Raw genomic sequence first — 20,522 nt, 5'->3', positions numbered from 1 at the left:
TCCCTGCTAGAAGTCAAGCAAGTCAATTGGAGTCCCTGCTAGAAGTCAAGCAAGTCAAGTCGAGTCCCTGCTAGAAGTCAAGCAAGTCAAGTCGAGTCATTTATTTTGGTCAAGTCACAAATTAAGTCAAAATACTGATCTACCCCATTTCCACCTTTAAAATGAGTTAAAAGTCAGTTTTCAGGAAAGGTTTTGTTTTACTTTCAACATTAACAAAACTGCTTAGTGCTTTTTTCTTGGCATATTAAAGAAACACTTTGAATGCCCAAACAGCAGACAAGGAGCAGAACACTCAGCAATTAAATGGCCAACAAGCCTGAAAAAATGTAGTCCTTGCTGAGGGGGAAAATAACTAAGCTCAAAGTTTGAACTTGACACAATGCCAACATCTGGACACTTGAATGGTGATGAGAATAGCCACTTAAAATGCATTGCATTTGCAAAAAAATAAATTGGAAAGTACTTTCTCGCTCAGTTGTAAGCGATGGGGTCGCATTATCACCCCACCATGGCTGAACAAACGTTCAACAGGTGCACTTGATGCAGGGACTGACATGACTCCTACCGCTACCCTGAACAGCTCCAATGACATTTGGCAAATGCTGATTGGCTCAGAGGCGGTGGTGGGCGGAGTGTGTGGGTAATATTTTCGGGGGGGGGGTGGTGCCAAGTCATTGCAAGTCAAATAGCCCAAGTCAAAGTCAAGTCGCAAGTCATTAGTGACAAGTCAAAGTCAAGTCGAGTCATTTATTTAATTTTATCAAGCAAGTCGCAAGTCCTCTAACAGGTGACTCAAGTCTGACTTAAGTCAAGTCATGTGACTCGAGTCCCCTACCTCTGGTATGTAGTGTAACCAGCTATGACCTCTGACCGAAAAAAACCCAGAACACGCCTTGCTGTTCCTGAACGTAGAGTGTGGAATCCACCTGAAACCACATCATGAGGTATTCACTAAAAAAAAAAAATGATGGAATGAACAAGCAGAAAATCAAAAACCTAAAAGCAACACCAAAATAAGACACCACCTGGACAGAGTGAAGCGTGAGCTCTGTGGTGAAGTCTGAAATTTGTTAAAGATGTTGAGACTTGAGGAGAAGGAAAGGGATCCGAGGTATCCATAGGCAGCACTGCAGCCAGAGAGGAGCAAATAGGTTTAATCATACCTTGTGCCATATAGACGACCGTGTGAAGACACATTCCGGCATCCGACCTGAAGGTGGATGTCGGCTTGTGCTGCACAGGGCCTGTTATTTATAGTAACTCCCCACCAATCACGGACGCTACCGATTGAAATCAGCTGCGTCTGAAATCTGGGGAGCAGGTGCAGGTGCATCGCAGCATCGGATTCCTGAGCGGAGCGTGCACGCCCCCCCAACCCGACCGTGCCTGCGGAATGATGGCCTGCACCCACTGGCCCACCGACACAATAGCCTCACCAGCGTACAGCGCATGCGCGCCGGAGAAGCAAGATGGCGGCCGGACGGAGATGAACTAGTCTGAATGGCCAACCATAGGAAGCCGCCATGGATTCCCAAATCATACTGGATGTGAAACCCAGGGGAGCCCACAGAATAGACACTGTGATCTGAAAGGAAAACGCAGCAAAATCCTACACTTGCACCAGCAGCACCACCTAGTGGTCAGAATTGAGATATAATTATGAGCAGGCATATTCAAAACAAAGATGTATAGACGGGCAACAAAGCTCCTGCTCCCAACACTGATTCAAAGGGGAATAACATATAAATCCAAGCAATGTACATGTCATTCAATATAAGAGAGTTAACTCTATGAGACTTCACATTTTTGTTACATATAGATAAACGGTGTGGCTTCACATAGTATAAAGAAATGGTAAATATGCAACAAATACTTTATTTGTTATAGAATTGCCTTGACCAGACAATAACCTTATATTAGAATCGTGCTACATACACGATGCCAGGGATGGGGGACATGAAGGGACAGCTTTCATGGTGTGGAGAGGTAATACATCCGTGGGATGGAAAGAAGAGGGGGAATTGCTCCATCACAAAGTACATGGTATAATGATTTTTTTATTTTTTCCATGCCCCCGGATGAGAACCCCTCCAAAAATGTCTTGAAGCATACGGCCTCGTTGAGTCCAGGAGGTAGGGTGGCGTAAGTATCCACCTCAGCTCCAGCTGGAGGAGGGTTTTGTTCCAGTCCCCACCCCTGGGGGTGGGGTGGACACGATCCAAGATAAGAAATTTTATCCTGGGAAATCTACCCCCATGCACTGTTTGTGTATGACGGCCCAGAGGTAGCTCGGGATTATTTGTTTGCATGCTTCTAATATGTCTATAGGCACGTTTACAAAACTCCAGTTTGTCTTGCCTATATAAAAAGCAACTGTAATCACAGAGTAGCATGTAAATGACACTGATCTTTTTGCAATTTGCGAAATGTCTGGGGCAGAATATTTGCCCATGGGGAAGTATGGGATTCCTATTAGTGTACATGTACTTGGAATACCTGCAAGTGCCGCACATGTAGGTTCCCTTATATTTGCAGGGGTCTGATCGAGCTCCACCCCTGTATTCATTCATAATGAGTTTGTCTTTGTTGGGTTTTACTCTTTTAACTACTTCAATACCAGGCACTTAGACACCTTCCCGCCCAGGCCAATTTTCAGCTTTCAGCGCTGTCGTAATTTGAATGACAATTGCGCGGTCATGCTACACTGTACCCAAACAAATTTTTTATCATTTTGTTCCCACAAATAGAGCTTTATTTTGGTGGTATTTGATCACCTCTGCGGTAATTATGTTTTGCGCAACAAATAAAAAAAGACCAAGAATTTCTAAAAAAAACAAGGTTTTTCTTTGTTTCTGTTAAAATTTTTTGTAAATAAGTAAGTTTTCTCCTTCAATGATGGGCACTGATATGGCGGCACTGATGGGCACCGATGAGGTGGCACCGATGAGGTGGCACCAATGAGGTGGCACTGATGAGGTGGCACTGACGGGCACTGATGATGGGCACTGATAGGCGGCACTGATGGGCACTGGTATGCGGCACCGATGGGCACTCATAGGTGGCACCGATGGGCACTCATAGGCGGCACTGATGGGCACTCGTAGGTGGCATTGATTGGTACATATGGGTGGCACTGATGGTTACTTATGGGTGGCACTGATGTGTGGCACTGATTGGCACTGATAGGTGGGCACTGATGGGCACAGATGGGCACTGACAGGTGGCACCGATGGGCAATGACAGGTGGCACCGATAAAACATATTGGGGGCATTGCTGGGCAGATCTGGAACATAATGGTGCCAATCAGTGCCCATTTGTGGCGGCATGTTATCCTGCTGGACGTCATATGACGCCCAGTCAGGATAACTGAACCACCGCCCGGCCGTCATCTGCTATGGTCCGGGCGGGAAGTGGTTAAAAGAGAAAAGGGGGCGTTCAGGGACAAATTGTCCTAATGTGGAATCCGATAACAGCATATGCCAGTATTTTTAAATGATGTTATTTGCTTTAGTTTGTTGGTTGCTGTATCTTATGATAATACGGATGCTGTTGGACTTTCCGCCAACTATTGTTTGAGAGCAGATTCCCACTTTTTCAGCCAACAAGACTCCGTTGTGGGAAAGTCCGATCGTGTGTACACAAGTCCGGCGCACAACAACCTTCGAGCAAAAATCCACGGTTTTGTTGGCGGAAAGTCTGATCGTGTGTATGCGGCATAAGTGTTCGCTTCTGTCTCGCGACAGAACTCATTGATAGGCTTTCTTCAGAGAGGTTTGGGAATAGCCTCTTACGACACCCCGAGTATGAAAGGGGTTAAAGTGGTTTAGGACATTCCATTCCCGAACACAATGGCAGCCGAACAAAGAACCCATACAAATAATTCTCCCCCAAATACGAGACAAGGCTCTGTCTTGAGGTTCAAGCAGGAATGATTATTTATTCAAAAACATGTTATACAGATCCCACTTCAAAACACTTCCCCCCACCCTTGGAAAACAGGGCGGGTTAAACTGTCCAATGACAATAGACACACAGGTCAGGTGTGTATAACTTCTCATCAGTAAACAGTCTTATCAGCAGGGAGAGCTGTTGGAGGAATCCCCCCTCCCTCCATAGAGATACACATCCTGTGATATCCAAGGCAGACAGACACAATAGAACATTGGAATACAGCCCCACCCCAATCTAGCACAGAAAATAGTACACAACACAATGAGACAACACACAATATATATACATATATACAGCATTGAGTCTGACTAGCACAGATCATAGTGGGGTTCTCATTCACCTTGTGCCCCTATTAGTGACTCCCATCACAATGGCATATCCAGGGTCCCCAGAGTCTGTGTGTCTTGGGGGACATGGACCTGAATCTAAAGTAATGCCACCTCAAGGGTCCCCAGGCATACAGCTCACAAAGAGCACCATTCCCCCAAATGCCAGGGTCCATAATTGGTTGGCAAGAGGCTGGCATTCAGTCCCCTCCAAAAGCCTCTGTCCCGGCTCTGAGGGAGCCTGTCGTGGAGCTGTAAGGCCTGAACTTTAAAGTTTTGTTCCCCAGAGCAATTCCGCCCTATCCGCAAATACTGACTATACGGTATTGAATTTACTAACGTTTGAGGGTGAAAACTCGTGTCATGAAGTATAGTGTTGCCCGCAGTGGGTTTTCTGTACAAATTACTGCCTAGTTTGCCATCATTGTCTCTAAAGACCTCAATATCTAGCAAGAATACTCATTCTCTATCAAAACTCATGGTGAAATTCAAGTTGAATTCGTTTTTATTCATCCTTTCTAAAAAGTGCTGTAGTGATTCAATGGGGCCGTCCCAGATAATGAAAATATCGTCTATGTAGCGGAACCATGATGTAATATGATCCGTATACATAGATAGAGAATCATCAGAAAACAGCATCTTTTCCCCACTCCCCCAGATACAGGTTGGCGTAGGATGGGGCACACAAAGTCCCCATTGCCACACCCGGTATCTGGAGGTAGTGGGAACCAGAAAAGGAAAAGACATTATGTTCTAAGATGTATTCTAAGAGGAAGAGAATGAACTTGTTATATAGGGAATTCCCATCGCTGACCGCACCTTTAACATGTTGAATGGCCGCAAGGCCTAGTATAGCGTATTCTGGAATGTACAGGCTTTCAAGAATTTTTAGAAAACGAATGGTATCCCTTACATAAGATGGCAATGAACTGACATACGGCTTCAAGAATTCATCAACAAGTTTACTAGCATTGTCACTCACAGTGCCTCGGCCTGAAATAATTGGTCTTCCCGGGGGGTTGGTTATGTCTTTATGCACCTTGGGGAGTGCATAAAATATGAGTGTTATAGGGAACTTTGTTCTAATGAAATCCCATGTCTTCTTGTTATTTGTTTGATTCAAATATGCTGAATCGACCAATGAATAGAACTCATTTTTCAATGATCTCGGGTGTAATCCGCCTGTTGCACTCTTGGTTTTTCAATATCTTATTACACATAATTGTATAATCTTCATTGTTGAGTATGACAATGTTTCCGCCTTTGTCGGCAGGCTTTATGGTAATATGATTATTGGAAGAAAGTTGTTCAAGGGCCTCGATTTCTTTGGCATCCAAATTTTTATTTTTTGGGGAGGAACAGGGTCAGGGAGCGGTCAGCTAGGTCAGTGGTAGGGGCAGGGGTGGAGACCTTACCTGATTGGAGGCAGAAGTTGAAGAATGGGCAGGGTCCAGAGGAGAGGGTCTTGCGTAGGGAGCGTATTCTTCAACATTCCAAGGAAGTTAGGAGAAGTGACAACTTCCCGCCCTGGCGCTTCCACTTAGTTAGCGGTGGTCCTCCGAGGAGCTTGGTCCCCTGGGAGAGGGGAATATGGAAGTATGTGTGATGTCGAAGCGTCTTCGAGCAGATTGGGGCACGGCTGAGGACATAGACCATTCCAGTTATAAATTGTGCCTTAAAAAGACACCCAAAGACCTCTTGTTGTTGGGCATTACTTTATTGAAATTTGCACTTACGGGTATGTTTTACGTGATGTTATTTTATTCTTTGGTTAATAAAATTTGGCTGCTGTGGCCATATAAAACCCATGTCACGCAGTCCGTGTCTTTAATTTATTGGTAAGAACCAAGGTTGACGAATCCTTTAGTTAAGGATTTTGAGCAGTAGTTTGCGGACAAACAGTTGAAGATCTTTATAAATCTCAAATTTATTGAGATCGGGATTGAGGCAGAAACCAAGTCCCTTACTTAAAACCATTATTTCGCTTGGAGAATTGCTATAGGATGATAAATTAATAATGTTCAGTTCAGTATTAGTAGAAGTGATATCTACAGCAGGTTCTATGGGACAACTGGTATTGTGTCTGGGTGAAGTGCTCGTTATTGTTGTTAAGTGCGCTTGTCATTTTCTGATTGACAAGCCAGATGGAGGCCACCTGGTGGACACAATATATATTGCAAATCTACATATATTTTTTACCACTACTCTCTACTTGAAAATTTGTGTTCACCAGGGAAAATCTATGCGGATAACCCATAATGAGCCTTTGTATTATAGATCCAAATCTCATACCTAATTATCTCCGCTTTGTGAAACTATTAAGTCCCTTTTTGTCATGACTGGTTGTGAGATCGGATGTGCTCAATGACTTATCCTGGGCATTCAGGCAGCCCCAATTAATCTAATAACCATCATATTCATACACCCCTTACTCTTCATCCTTTATCTTTCAGTGGCCACTTGCTTGATAGTGTGCTACACTCACATGTGAACGAACAGCACTAATCTTCTCATTATGAGGTATGATATTGAAGAAATACAATATTTGATGTGTGGAAATGTGTGAGTTTTTGACAAAGCTATAATAAATATTTAAACATCCCTACTGCTTTTACCCACAGGGTTACGCCTCTCTCTGACTTCCTCAGTATTTTGTGCTGACTCCGCCCGGGTTGATAGGCCACTCCTCAGCAATTACTTTCACGCTTAGTGTGATACCAAAAAATCATAGACGGGCATATCCAAGACATAACTCCGCTCCATTTTCCTGTTGTTTCTAATACTTTGTGGAATGTTATGCATATGACAGTTTCAGTAAACATGTACATATACATGTTATACACACTTTAATTACCTTAATTACCAAGGTTGTATATCTAAACTGTCTGTTAATATATTATAGACACATGATTGATTCTCTTACTTACCCCCCGAAGAAGGAGTTTTTGAAAACTCCGAAACGCATTGGGTGAATCATAAGAAAACACTGTCAATCACTGTGGTGACTGTCTAAATTCATATGCATTATTGTTAACATTCCGCCTTTTTTATTTTATTTTGTATCTTATGACATATGTACAATATTAATAAAAAACTTATACTTATCTAGTTATAATGGAATTTTAGTGCCTTAAAAGTCCAGTTAGGGGATATTTCTTCTTTCTGTTCAGCTATTTGGATGTGGCATGTTTCAGAGACATTCACCGATAACTAACCTCTGTATGATGTATACAACCTACTACAGCAACACCGACATTTACAGAGAAAATTTGTGTTTAGATTTGACAGATCCCGGCCTCTTCATTCTGTTTGTAAACAAAGCCAGAGATTCCACCCATCTCTACCAGACCCTTATCCTTGATGAGGGACTCATATAGATGTTAAAAAAAGAAAAAGGAAAACAGTAAATACAAACATACACTGTTCTTGACAAGTACTTTAATAATGTGTTTGGAGCCATGACACCATAAGGATGTGTGGTCCTATGGCGTGGTATGGTTATCCGAATCTGGGGGCGATCCACCTGACATGGAGCACTTTGGATATAGATGGTCATGTGACTGGTGACATTCCCATAGAAAATCCTCATCATGGTTCTCCTTGTCTTCCAGCTCGGGATCGAGTCCTCCAGAAAGGACACCATCTGCTGAAACTTCCCAATGGAGAAGCAATACATCTGACCATCTCACTGCCGAATACTGAGAGTCCGGACGAGGCGGGGAATACATCGGGATCGGTCCATGTAAGTAAATCTGCCAGACAAGCTCCACATTGAGGTTATGGATCGTGTATCAGAATATCATAAAACTTCTTTTCCATGAAATCTCTTCAATCACCTGAAGGGGCCCCCAGGCACATTTTCCACCAATAATCCCATGTGTGTCTGCAGAAACCGTCACCACCCAACTGATCAGATAGATAAACCTCTTCAATCAGTATTGATCCCCTGTGATCAGTGGCACTGGAAGCCTCCTTCCTTTTCTTTGACATTGAAGAGGAAATATAAACTGGCAATATATTCGGTTGTAAACGCAATGTATGATTCACACTTCTGCTGCTTCATTTTGGTGGAAAGAAAAATGACATAACAAAACACTTCCAGTGGGAAATTTAACAGACCAAAGGGGAGGAAATCAGAGAAGATCATTGTTGGGTTTGCATACACTTTAAATCAGTGGTGGTCAACTAATGAGGTACAGGGGGCTTCATCTGAGGTCTATGACCTCCCCAAGGGGCCACCACAAATAGTATTCATTATATTAATGTTACAAAGTACAGGAGAAGGTCAGGCTCTGTGGATATGCTACAGATGAAGTTGGAGAATGGAGATCTGCTATAGGACAAGGAATAGGGGCACGTTATAATAGACTGCTGGAGATCACTGAGATTACAGTCCATTTATAAATTAATGCTCCCACTGCTGACTACTGGGGTCCAAGGGCCACACAACAAATACCAAAAGGCTAAAGGTTGGGAACCTGGACTTTAATGTGGACCCTCCATGGTAAATGAAAGGTTTGCTTTTTTGCTAGCCCTCTGCCCACCAATATGAATAGCTTTGGAAAGCCATTTGCAAGCATCCTGGTGAAGTCACGCGTGTCTATAGGAAGCACCAGAGACTGGGGGCCAAGATAAGTCTTCCATTTGGAGGGGAATGGTTTGCTTACAGGTGGCTTTTTAACCACTACGAAAGGTTTTACCCCCTTCATGACCAGGACATTTTTTGCTATTCAGCACTGCACCTGGTAATTTCGCAGTCATGCAACACTGTACCTGAAAAAAAAATGATATATTTTTTCACACAAGCAGATCTTTCATTTGGTGGTATTGGATCACCACTGGGTTTTTATTTTTTATTATATCAATGAAAAAACACTGAAAATTTTGAAAAAAAAAACCAACAATATTTTCTACTTTCTGTTATAAAACATATCCAATAAACTCAAATTTCTTCTAAACTTTAGGCCAAAATGTATTCTGCTACATTTCCTTGGAAAAAAAATCCCATTAAGGGTATATTATTTGGTTTGTGTGAAAGTCTACTATGGTATATAAAGCATATTTGAAAAACGATCAATCCTGATTTACTGGCGGCCTATCCCATTTCTTGAGGCCCCCAAAACGCCAGGAAAGTACAAATATCACCCTTTTTTGGAAAGTAGACAGTCCGAGGCATTTAGTAAGAGGTATGGCAAGTTTTTTAAAGTTGTAATTTTTTTGTCAATTTTTTTTCCCCGTAAATTGAAGAAATTAAAGTGGAAAAAAATTCACCAAAAATCCTAAAAAAAAAATTAAAAAAAACATTTGAAAAAAAAAAAATTTAAATTTACCTAAACCCTTGTTGCTAGGCAGTCTTCCTAATCTGCCTCTTCCTATTCCCACGGCATGTTCTGCTCCTCGTTGAGCGGCCCCGTTGTCTTCTGGGAACTGTGTGTGTTCCCAGAACACCACGGGGCCATTCACAGAGCACCGCGCCGCTCGCTCGTGTGCAGTAGGAAACTGGCAGTGAAGCCGCAAGGCTCCACTGCCTGTTTCCCTTAGTTAGGATGGTGGTGCCGGGACCCGAGAGCCGAGGGATGGGTCGGCCTCGGGCGGCCGACATTGCGGGCACCCAGGACAGGTAAGTACTTATTTAAAGTCAGCAGCTACAGTGTTTGCAGCTGCTGACTTTTACATTTTATTTTTTACAGCCGGAATCCCTCTTTAAATACATTTTTATTTTTTTTTTTAATTTTTTTTTTTTTATACTTTCACCAGTGCAGTACAGCACCATCATATGACTGGTGTGGCAGTGATCAGGAATACTGACTGGTGACAGGTATGTAAAAAAAAAAAAAAAAATTTTTAATTGTAATAATTTCTTATTGAAAACTACAAATCTGTTGCGCTTAAAACACAATACTCAATAAGATAGCAGCTGACACTATGTTGCTGGACACAATGACAAGAAATTAAATTTAAAAAGTGTAGCGCTGAAAAAATTAAACAATAAAGTTCATCAAAGATAAGTTGTTTAGAGACGATCGAAGCAAAGTCCACAACTGAATAACTCCTACACAGATTGTGCTGATCTTCTTCCCACTGAGCAAAGGAATTCAGAGAGTGCTTCTATACATTTAAGATTTCAGCGAAATAGGCTCCAGCATCCACATTAATATGAAAAAAAAAAAAAAAAAACGCTCATTGCGCAGGCATCCAAGCAAATGATTTATTGTATAAGAAAAGCTGATACACTCACATGTTAAAAGTTACTCGCAAGCATATGGGAACGACCAGCGTTTCCAACCAACAAAATGGCCACCGCATCCCAGGCCCGCATCCTACGTCACACGTCCTTAGCTCCACACAATAATTTTTTATTCAATTTTGTAAACCTTTTTTGTTAACATTTTATTTTCTTTTTTCGTATTTTTACTAATTGTCAAAAAAATAAATCCTTTTTTTTTTCATACTGTCACCAGTGCAGTGATCAGATACACAGTTACAGTATGTAAAAAAAAAAAAAAAATTACTTTTTTTAAATTTACATCCTGTCAGATTAGCTCAGTGCCACCATAGTGACACTCTACTAAGTGTACTATTCTGGGGGTGTGATCGGGGATTTTTCTTTTTTACACTATTATTGTTTATACAGTAAAGATCTCTGTATAAGCAATATTTTTAGCTGTCATGAATGGGGTAACCATTTGAAGTGCACCCCTAAAGAGCTGCAAGTGAAATGGGATCCCCCCCACTCTGCACACCAGGCACACCACATCTTCACAGTCTCCCAGGTTCAGAAACCAGTCCAGTACTTTTTTTGTTTTTGTTTATCTGAGGGATTAGAACTTGGATGGGGAGTAGGGATATTATGGGATGCCCACTTGACTTCAAATAACTTCTCCTATATACAGTCTATATACACTCCTTCACTTCCTCCAGCACACTTGCTTGCAGAAAAACTCAGCTGAGACACTTTGGTGGATCTGACCAGACACTCCAGATCAAAGCAAAAGCCCTTTACAAGCAGGGACCCCGGGCCCCTTGGTTGTGTAGCAAAGTCCAGTGTCCAGCTTACATTCTTGTGGCTACTGATCCCAGCACCAACTCTTCAGGCACTGCCAATCTGCCTGGCTGCAGCTGCTCCTCTCGCTAGTCCTCCTGACTACGTTCCCACAGTCCTCATAAACTGACACTGTCTCCAAAGTCCTCCCAGACTGCTCACTCACCGGCCCACCTGGCTGACATCTCTGTTGTCTCCCTTCATTTGTAAGTAGGAGTCGTTTGTAAGTCTGATGTTTGAAAATAGGGGACCACCTGTATATACTATACGGCCTGCCTTATATACTCTGCGGAAAATTGGGCCTTAGTTGTTGGTGGTACCAGAACACTGTAATGCCCCGTACACATGATCGGACATTGATCGGACATTCTGACAACAAAATCCATGGATTTTTTCAGACGGATGTTGGCTCAAACTTGTCTTGCATACACACGGTCAATCCGATCGTTCTGAACGTGGTGACGTAAAACACGTACGTTGGGACTATAAACGGGGCAGTGGCCAACAGCTTTCGTCTCTTAATTTATTCTGAGCATGCGTGGCACTTTGTGCGTCGGATTCGTGTACACGCGATCAGAATTTCTGACAACGGATTTTGTTGTCGGAAAATTTTATAGCAAGCTCTCAAACTTTTGTGTGTCGGAAATTCCTATGGAAAATGTGTGATGGAGCCTACACACGGTCGGAATTACCGACAACAAGGTCCTATCACACATTTTCCATTAGAAAATCCTATTGTGTGTACAGGGCATAAGTCCTCACAGTTACTCTTGGTGGGCGCTGGAACGGGCCCTGCTGTGAAATATATCAAGAATTGTAATTACATACCCCTGTAAAACATGGACAGAAAAATTGGGCCTTAGGCGGCGGTGGTGGTGGTGGCACAACACTGTAAAGCCTCACAGATACTTTTGTTGAGCGCAGGAACAGGCCCTGCTGTGAAATATTAGATCAAAAATTGCAATTACAACAGTGCAGTCGTAGTGCAGTTGCTACTACACTTCTGGTGGTGTACACAGTACACAATACAGTGTAGTGTGATGTTGCAAAACAAAATATACATCATGTCCAGAAGGCCACCAAGGAGAGGCAGATGCTCACAGGCCACTAAAAGAGGGCAAGCAGGCTCTGTGTCTACAGTCAACAATGCTGGTTGTGCTGCATCCTCTGCCGGTGGCCGTGGGGCACACTTGTCCTTTTTTTCTGCTGCTTGCCGTGTTATTGAGCCAGAACATGCAGAAGAGTTGGTGAAATGGATAACAAAGCCACCCTCATCCTCCTCATCCTCTGTCACCCAGGCTCAGAGTAGTTTTCCTTCCTAAGCAGCTACCAAAGCGGCCTATTCCACCGGCTCCTTGTCCACAGTCACTCCTTCCGTAGCCCCACCATCATGCACGGAGGAGTCCCCCAAACTATTCGACCACAGTGTCGGGTACATGCTGCTGGAGGATGCGCAGCGATTTGAAGGCTCCGATGTTGGTTCCCAGGTTGAGGAAGGGAGTAACGTGAGCCTAGAGAGAGGGGGTGCCCAAGAAGTACAAGAAACTGGCAGTCATGTTCCCCAGCTGCAGCATAGTGCCAAGTTTGCTCCAGTGAGGAGGAGGGAGGGGATGATGAGGTCACTGACTCTACTTGGGTGCCAGATAGAATAGAGGAGGAGGCACAACTCCAATGAGGCAGGATGTCCTCTAGGGGGCAGCTTAAGGACAACCACCCTATTGCATCACACCGCAGAGTTCCACAGGGGAAGGGTGCTGCTGACTCCCCGCTGGTTTTGAAAAGTTCCTTGGTGTGGGCCTTTTTGGACACGTGTGCAGCAGATCGCACCATTGCTGTTTGCAACCTATGTCTGAAGCGGATCAAGCGTGGCTACAACAGCAGCCGCTTGGGTACCACATGCTTGACCAGACATACGACGACTGCCCATGCAGTCTTTTTATCGTATACTATATTTGAAATTTATTATCTCTCAGATATGATTCGGGTTAAATGAGAGTTCTTTGACCATGAGTGAAAGCTTTAACACAATAACAACATTTATTGGTTAAATACACAACCATCTATCTATAGTCTACACCAAGGAAGAAAATATTAGGTTAAAATAAGAGAATTACATGAAGGAATACAGAGTATATTCCTGAAAACATTAATCTGCAAACATATTTAGTTACAAGTAAAATGCAGACCTTTCCCATAATTACCCTTTGCACCAAGGTTTCATTCTGATGGTTGCTCTCCCATAAAAGTGTGTTTTTCCCTCCCATCTAGTTTGTGTATATCATTACATGCTGATGCCTCATTGTTTGGCATAGCGTGGCTCTGATTGGTGAGCTTCCCTATTCCTGGTTAAGGACTGGCTACATCTCCAATCCCTATACTTTGCATAAGTCAGCCCCCTTTAATAGAAATCCTTGTGACTATTCTGAGCAGGAGCTTAACTTGAATTTCCCGGGAAGTTAAGTATTGATTGCGGGTTGGCCTCCCTTCATTGCATATCCCAGCATGGGATCCTTTGAAGTGAGTACAGGCATACCCCACTTTTAAGTAAGCAATGGGGTTTATTTACTAAAGCTGGAAAGTGCAAAATCAGGCTCCCTTCTGCATAGAAACCAATGAGCTTCCAGGTTTTATTACCAAAGCTTAATTGAACAAGCTGAGGTTAGAAGCTCATTGGTTTCTATGAAGCTGTGAGCCTGATTTTGCACTTTCCAGCTTTAGTAAATAAACCCAATTGTGTACTTAAAAGTGGGGTATGCCTGTATGTGTAAAACAATGAGGTTTGGATCCCATTGTTTGTATACACAAGCCTAGGCACCGACTCGTCTGGTCTACCAGAGATTTCTGTGAAGATAATATGTTCTGCCCTACATAGATAAAAGCTAAATTAAATATATTCATTAAATATAAATAAATTAAATATAAAATATATACATGTAAGTAATTAAATATAAATTAAATATAAATAAAATATATTTATAATTCCAATATTTTACAGCTATTAATGTAGATTTCACATAAACTCATAAGGCAACAAGTCAGTAGACCCCCTCCTCTTCTTCTTCCTCTATGGCCTCTTCTGCAGATTTGTTCTCTGAACCCACGGTGCTCAGTAAGCATTCAAGGGGCTACGCAAGCACTTAGGCAAAAAGATGGCATGCGGTGCATGAGTTACATAGTTACATAGTAGGTGAGATCGAAAAAAGACACAAGTCCATCAAGTCCAACCTATGTGTGTGATTATATGTCAGTATTACATTGTATATATGTTGCAGTCGTTCATGTGCTTATCTAATAGTTTCTTGAAACTATCAATGCCCCCCACTGAGACCACCGCCTGTGGAAGGGAATTCCACATCCTTGCCGCTCTTACAGTAAAGAACCCTCTACGTAGTGTAAGGTTAAACCACTGCTTAAGGGACAGGAGCCACACTGGGGCAGAGATTCTGTTAGCTCTGCAGGGGCAGGCTCAGAGGTGGTTAACGCCACGCCAGCTTCAGTCATGAATGGTTGTATGCGACAATGGCACCAACCTTCTCTCCACCCTCTGACAGGGACACTTGACCCATGTTCCATGTTTGGCACACATCCTGAATTTGGTGGTGCAGCAGTTCTTGAGCAGGTACCCAGGCTTACAAGATCTCCTGAGACAGGCCAGAAAAGTCTGTGGTCATTTCCGCTGGTCATATAATGCCAGTGATCGGCTGGCTGACATTCAAAGGGAATGCAACCTGCCCAAGAACCGCCTCATTTGTGACATGTCCACCAGGTAGAAGTCAATGTTGGCAATGCTGCAGTGGCTGTACACGAGGCAGAGGGCCATCATGGAGTACCTGTGTGAGTATGGCACCAGGACAGGGTCAGGGGAGCTTTGCTTCTTTTCACCACGCCAGTGGCTACTGATCAAGGATGCATGCACTGTCCAGTCACCATTTGATGAGGCCACGAGGATGGTGAGCAGCGACAATGCATGCATCAGTGATACTGTTCCTCTTGTCTTCCTGTTGGAGCACATGCTTCATGGAATAATGGACAGGGCACTTGAGGCAAAACAGTGTAAGGAATAGGAGTACTGCCTTACCTCTCAAGGCCCCCTTTATCCAGATATTATTCCTGCAGGCCCGCCAAACACACACTAAGAAGAGGAGGAGGAGGAGGATTGTGTCAGCATGGACGTGGAGGATAACACTCAGCAGCAGTCTTCAAGGGATGGTTTTCAGTCCCCAGAAACCCAAGGAGTTGTACGTGGCTGGGAGGAGGTTGTTACGGATCATGTGATCCTTAGTGACCCAGAGGACCCAGAATCGAATGCCTCTGCAAACTTCCGCAGGCTTTGCAGAATCAGGGAGGCCATGCAGCATAAGGACCCTAGGATTCGTGGTATCAAAGAGAAGGAATCATTACTGGCTGGCAACCCTTCTTGATCCACGTTACAAGGGTTAGGTTGCAGAACTCATCCTGCCTTCGCAGAGGGAGCAGAGGATGAAACATCTTCAGGAGGCCTTGAAGAAAGGTTTGTCCAATGCATTTACAGACCCTGTGAGGTTACAATTTCCTGGTGCTGGACAACGTGTTGCTGAGCTGTCAGGTCACCTGAGGCCAGGTGACAGATGCACACCGTTGGGGTCAGGAGTGCACCACAAAGGTAGTGGACCCTACGGCTGACTGCTGCGGATGGGAGTCTAGGTGGTTAAGCAAGGCAGGTCCACTGGAACACCAACACGGATCCCACAGGGGCTAGAGCGTAAGATTCCCCAGGGTGCGGAGTCTAAGAGCTAGCAGGTGTTCACCAGAGCCTCTAGTGGTGAGGATGGACTGGCCTGCAACTGGCTCCAGGTCGCGACCCCCAGGGTCTCCCAGCTCACACCAAATAAAGTTAAAGGAATACTGCGCTGTGAACCTGCAACCTAGCAGCCAGCACAGCTTGTAGACAAAAAGCAAAAACTGTGAATAAATAAGTGCAGCACTAAGGTTGCAAAAAAGCAAATTTGCATAAATTACCATATTTATCGGCGTATAACACGCACTTTTTTCCCTTAAAATCAGGGGAAAGTCGCAGGTGCGTGTTATACGCCGATACCCTGCGATCCCGAGCTGTCAAAATGTCAAAATCGCCGGCCGCGATTTGAAAATGGCGCCGCCGGCGCCGAAATACACAGAGCCGGTCCTCGGCTCTTTCCGGCGGCTCTCGTTTACTTTCGGCTCCACTCATAGTCCCGAGCGGAGCTATCCGAACATACTCGGATAGCTCCGCTCTGGCTAAGGGGGGAGACGAAAGTGAACGAGAGCCGCCGGAAAGAGCCGAGGACCGGCTCTGTGTATTTCGGCGCCGGCGGCGCCATTTTCAAATCGCGGTCGGCGATTTTGAAGCCCGGGAAGCAGGGACAGGGGATCAAAGGCTGCACTGGGGCAAGGCTGCACTGGGGAAGGCTGCACTGACATGGCTGCACTGACATGGCTGCACTGACAAGGCTGCACTGACAAGGCTGCACTGACATGGCTGCACTGACAAGGCTGCACTGACATGGCTGCACTGACAAGGCTGCACTGACATGGCTGCACTGACAAGGCTGCACTGACATGGCTGCACTGACATGGCTGCACTAGCAAGGCTGCACTGACATGGCTGCACTAGCAAGGCTGCACTGACATGGCTGCACTGGGGAAGGCTGCACTGACAAGGCTGCACTGACATGGCTGCACTGGGGCAAGGCTGCACTGAGAAGGCTGCAATGATGGGCATTTAAATGTAAGTTTTTTTCTCTTCAACTTCCCTCCTAAAAGTTTTTTTTTCCTTAAAATTCCCTCCTAAATTGGGGTGCGTGTTATACGCCGGTGCGTGTTATACGCCGATAAATACGGTATATAAATGTGACTTAAACATAAGGCTACAGGAGGACAGAGATAGTAAGGGAATAAGCCAAAGGTCGGGGCGACTAGCAGACAAGGAAAAACATAGAACACGCCAAAGGCCTTGGTGACCTTCCGGACATGATGGGGATTTTGTTTTGCAACACCACACTACACTGTATTGTGTACTGTGTACACCAACAGAAAAATAGGAGCAACTGCACTATGGGTGCACAGTATTGTGTACACCACCAGAAGTGTAATAGCAACTATGGGTAGACTGTATGTATTGTGTATTGTGTACACCACCAGAAAAGTAGTAGCAACTGCACTATGTACAATGAAGGGGGAGTTGGGACTTTAAATGAGGCACCCAAAGGTGCCTCCATCCCTATAATGAATGCAAGAAAAAAAGGGGTTTGGGACTTTATTATGAAGCAAATGAATAGTGGAGGAAAATTAATATAAAGTATTTTATCAGCATTGATTTCACAGCATAAAATCATTATACATTTCATGTATATGCATATGGGGCGTGCAGAGATTAAGCAAAACAAATTACAACAGAACATACATAACAACGCATGATCAGGATAGTAGATGTATAAATAGATAAACAAAAGGGAGATGGTATGAGCACGTGCCACAGGCACCATGCCCGCCGCTGGCACATGCACCCACAAGAAATCTGCGTATCTACAGAATAGGTATAAGGACATCATAGAGTATAATAGTAATAAGTAAATAAATGGTAGTCCCTGTAGCTGTGGTATCAAGTAGAGCTCTACGCGTTTCGTGGGTTTTCCCACTCGTCAGGAGCAGATGCGGCAAGCAGTTCTATGGAATATACGTAAAAAGATGTAAAAAACTATATTCTGAAAGAAAAATTTCCCAAAAATGTTCTCGTTATTTTAGCTGTGTGCTTAGGGTCATTGTCTTGTTGGAAGGTAAACCTTCAGCCCAGTCTAAGGTCCTGAGCACTCTGGAGAAGGTTTTTGTCCAGGATATCCCTGTACTTGGCCGCATTCATCTTTCCCTCAATTGAAACCAGTTGTCCTGTCCCTGCAGCTGAAAAACACCCCCACAGCATTAAGCTGCCACCACCATGCTTCACTGTTGGGACTGTATTGGACAGGTGATGAGCAGTGCCTGGTTTTCTCCACACATACAGCTATAATTAAGGCCAAAAAGTTCTATCTTGGTTTCATCAGACCAGAGAATCTTATTTCTCACCATCTTGGCTTCCTTCAGGTGTTTTTTAGCAAACTCCATGCGGACTTTCATGTGTCTTGCACTGAGGAGAGGCTTCCGTCGGGCCGCTCTGCCATAAAGCCCTGACTGGTGGAGGGCTGCAGTGATGGTTGACTTTCTACAACTTTCTCCCATCCCCCGACTGCATCTCTGGAGCTCAGCCACAGTGATCTTTGGGTTCTTCTTTACCTCTCTCACCAAGGCTCTTCTCCCCCAATAGCTCAGTTTGGCCGGACAGCCAGCTCTAGGAAGGGTTCTGGTCATCCCAAACGTCTTCCATTTAAGGATTATGGAGGCCACTGTGCTCCTAGGAACCTTAAGTGCAGCAGAAATGTTTTTGTAACCTCGGCCAGATCTGTGCCTTGTCACAATTCTGTCTCTGAGCTCTTCAGGCAGTTCCTTTGGCCTCATGATTCTCATTTGCTCTGACATGCACTGTGAGCTGTAAGGTCTTATATAGACAGGTGTGTGGCTTTCCTAATCAAGTCCAATCAGTATAATCAAACACAGCTGGACTCAAATGAAGGTGTAGAACCATCTCAAGGATGATCAGAAGAAATGGACAGCACCTGAGTTAAATATATGAGTGTCACAGCAAAGGGTCTGAATACTTAGGATCATGTGATATTTCAGTTTTTCTTTTTTAATAAATCTGCAAAAATGTCAACAATTCTGTGTTTTTCTGTCAATATGAGGTGCTGTGTGTGAGGGGAAAATAATACTGGGAGTATACTATAGGCCCCCTAACCTGAAGGAGGAAGTGGAGACGGATCTCCTATCACAAATTGGATTAGCAGCAAGGATGGGAAGTGTTATCATAATGGGGGATTTTAATTATCCAGACATAGACTGGGCGGAGGGAACCGCGCATTCATTTAAGGCTCGCCAGTTCCTTAATGTCTTGCAGGACAATTTTATGGGTCAGATGGTAGACGCACCAACTAGAAATAAAACATTACTAGATCTACTGATTACCAACAATACAGACCTGATCACAGATGTGGAAATACGGGGCAATTTAGGTAATAGCGATCACAAGTCAATTGGCTTCAGTATAAATCACACAAATAGGAAACATAAAGGGAATACAAAGACACTGAATTTCAAAAGAGCCAACTTCCCTAAACTACAAACCTTGCTAAAAGGCATAAATTGGGATAAAATATTAGGAACAAAGAATACGGAGGAGAGATGGGTTTGCTTTAAGAGCATATTAAATAAGGGCATTAGCCAATGTATCCCATTGGGTAATAAATTTAAAAGAGCGTACAAAAGTCCTGGATGGCTTAACTCCAATGTAAAAATGCATATAAAAGCAAAGGAGAAGGCCTTCAAAAAATACAAGGTTGAGGGATCATCCTCAGCATTCAGACTTTATAAAGAATGCAATAAGAAATGTAAGGGTGCAATTAGGACGGCTAAGATAGAACATGAAAGACACATAGCGGAGGAGAGCAAAAAAAATCCCAAGAAATTCTTTAAGTATGTAAACAGTAAAAAAGGGAGGACAGACCATATTGGCCCCATAAAGAATGAGGAAGGACATCTGGTTACAAAGGATGGGGAGATGGCAAAGGTATTGAATTTATTCTTCTCCTCAGTCTTCACGAGTGAATCGGGGGGCTTCAGTAACCAAAACTGCAGTGTTTATCCTCATGACACAACACAGGAAGCACCTCCATGGTTAACAGAGGACGGAATTAAAATTAGACTTGAGAAACTTAACATTAATAAATCACCGGGACCAGATGGCTTGCATCCGAGGGTACTTAGGGAACTCAGTCAGGTGATTGCCAGACCGTTGTTCCTAATTTTTACAGACAGTCTATTGACTGGAATGGTACCAGCTGATTGGAGAAAAGCCAATGTAGCACCAATATTTAAAAAGGGCCCAAAAAACATCCCTGGGAATTACAGACCAGTTAGCCTAACATCAATAGTATGTAAACTCTTGGAGGGGATGATAAGGGACTATATACAAGATTTTAGTAATAAGAACGATATCATTAGCAGTAATCAGCATGGATTCATGAAGAATCGTTCTTGCCAAACCAATCTATTAACCTTCTATGAGGAGGTGAGTTGCCATCTAGATAAAGGAAGG

General features: G+C 43.7%; 1 protein-coding gene across 2 annotated transcripts in view; it reads left to right on the top strand.

Moving 5' to 3' along the window:
• Positions 1-20,522, top strand: part of LOC141147311 (protein mono-ADP-ribosyltransferase PARP14-like) — a 154,213-nt gene that overhangs the window by 2,304 nt on the left and 131,387 nt on the right. For both annotated transcript variants that reach the window (XM_073634525.1, XM_073634524.1), the window contains exon 2: positions 7,890-8,020. In XM_073634525.1, coding sequence (XP_073490626.1) covers positions 7,890-8,020 — 131 coding nt within the window. The remainder of the gene's footprint in view (positions 1-7,889; positions 8,021-20,522) is intronic.

The sequence above is a fragment of the Aquarana catesbeiana genome, linkage group LG06 (genome assembly GCF_042186555.1).
Source record: "Aquarana catesbeiana isolate 2022-GZ linkage group LG06, ASM4218655v1, whole genome shotgun sequence".
NCBI lineage: Eukaryota > Metazoa > Chordata > Amphibia > Anura > Ranidae > Aquarana > Aquarana catesbeiana.
This window is presented reverse-complemented; position numbering and strand designations above follow the sequence as displayed.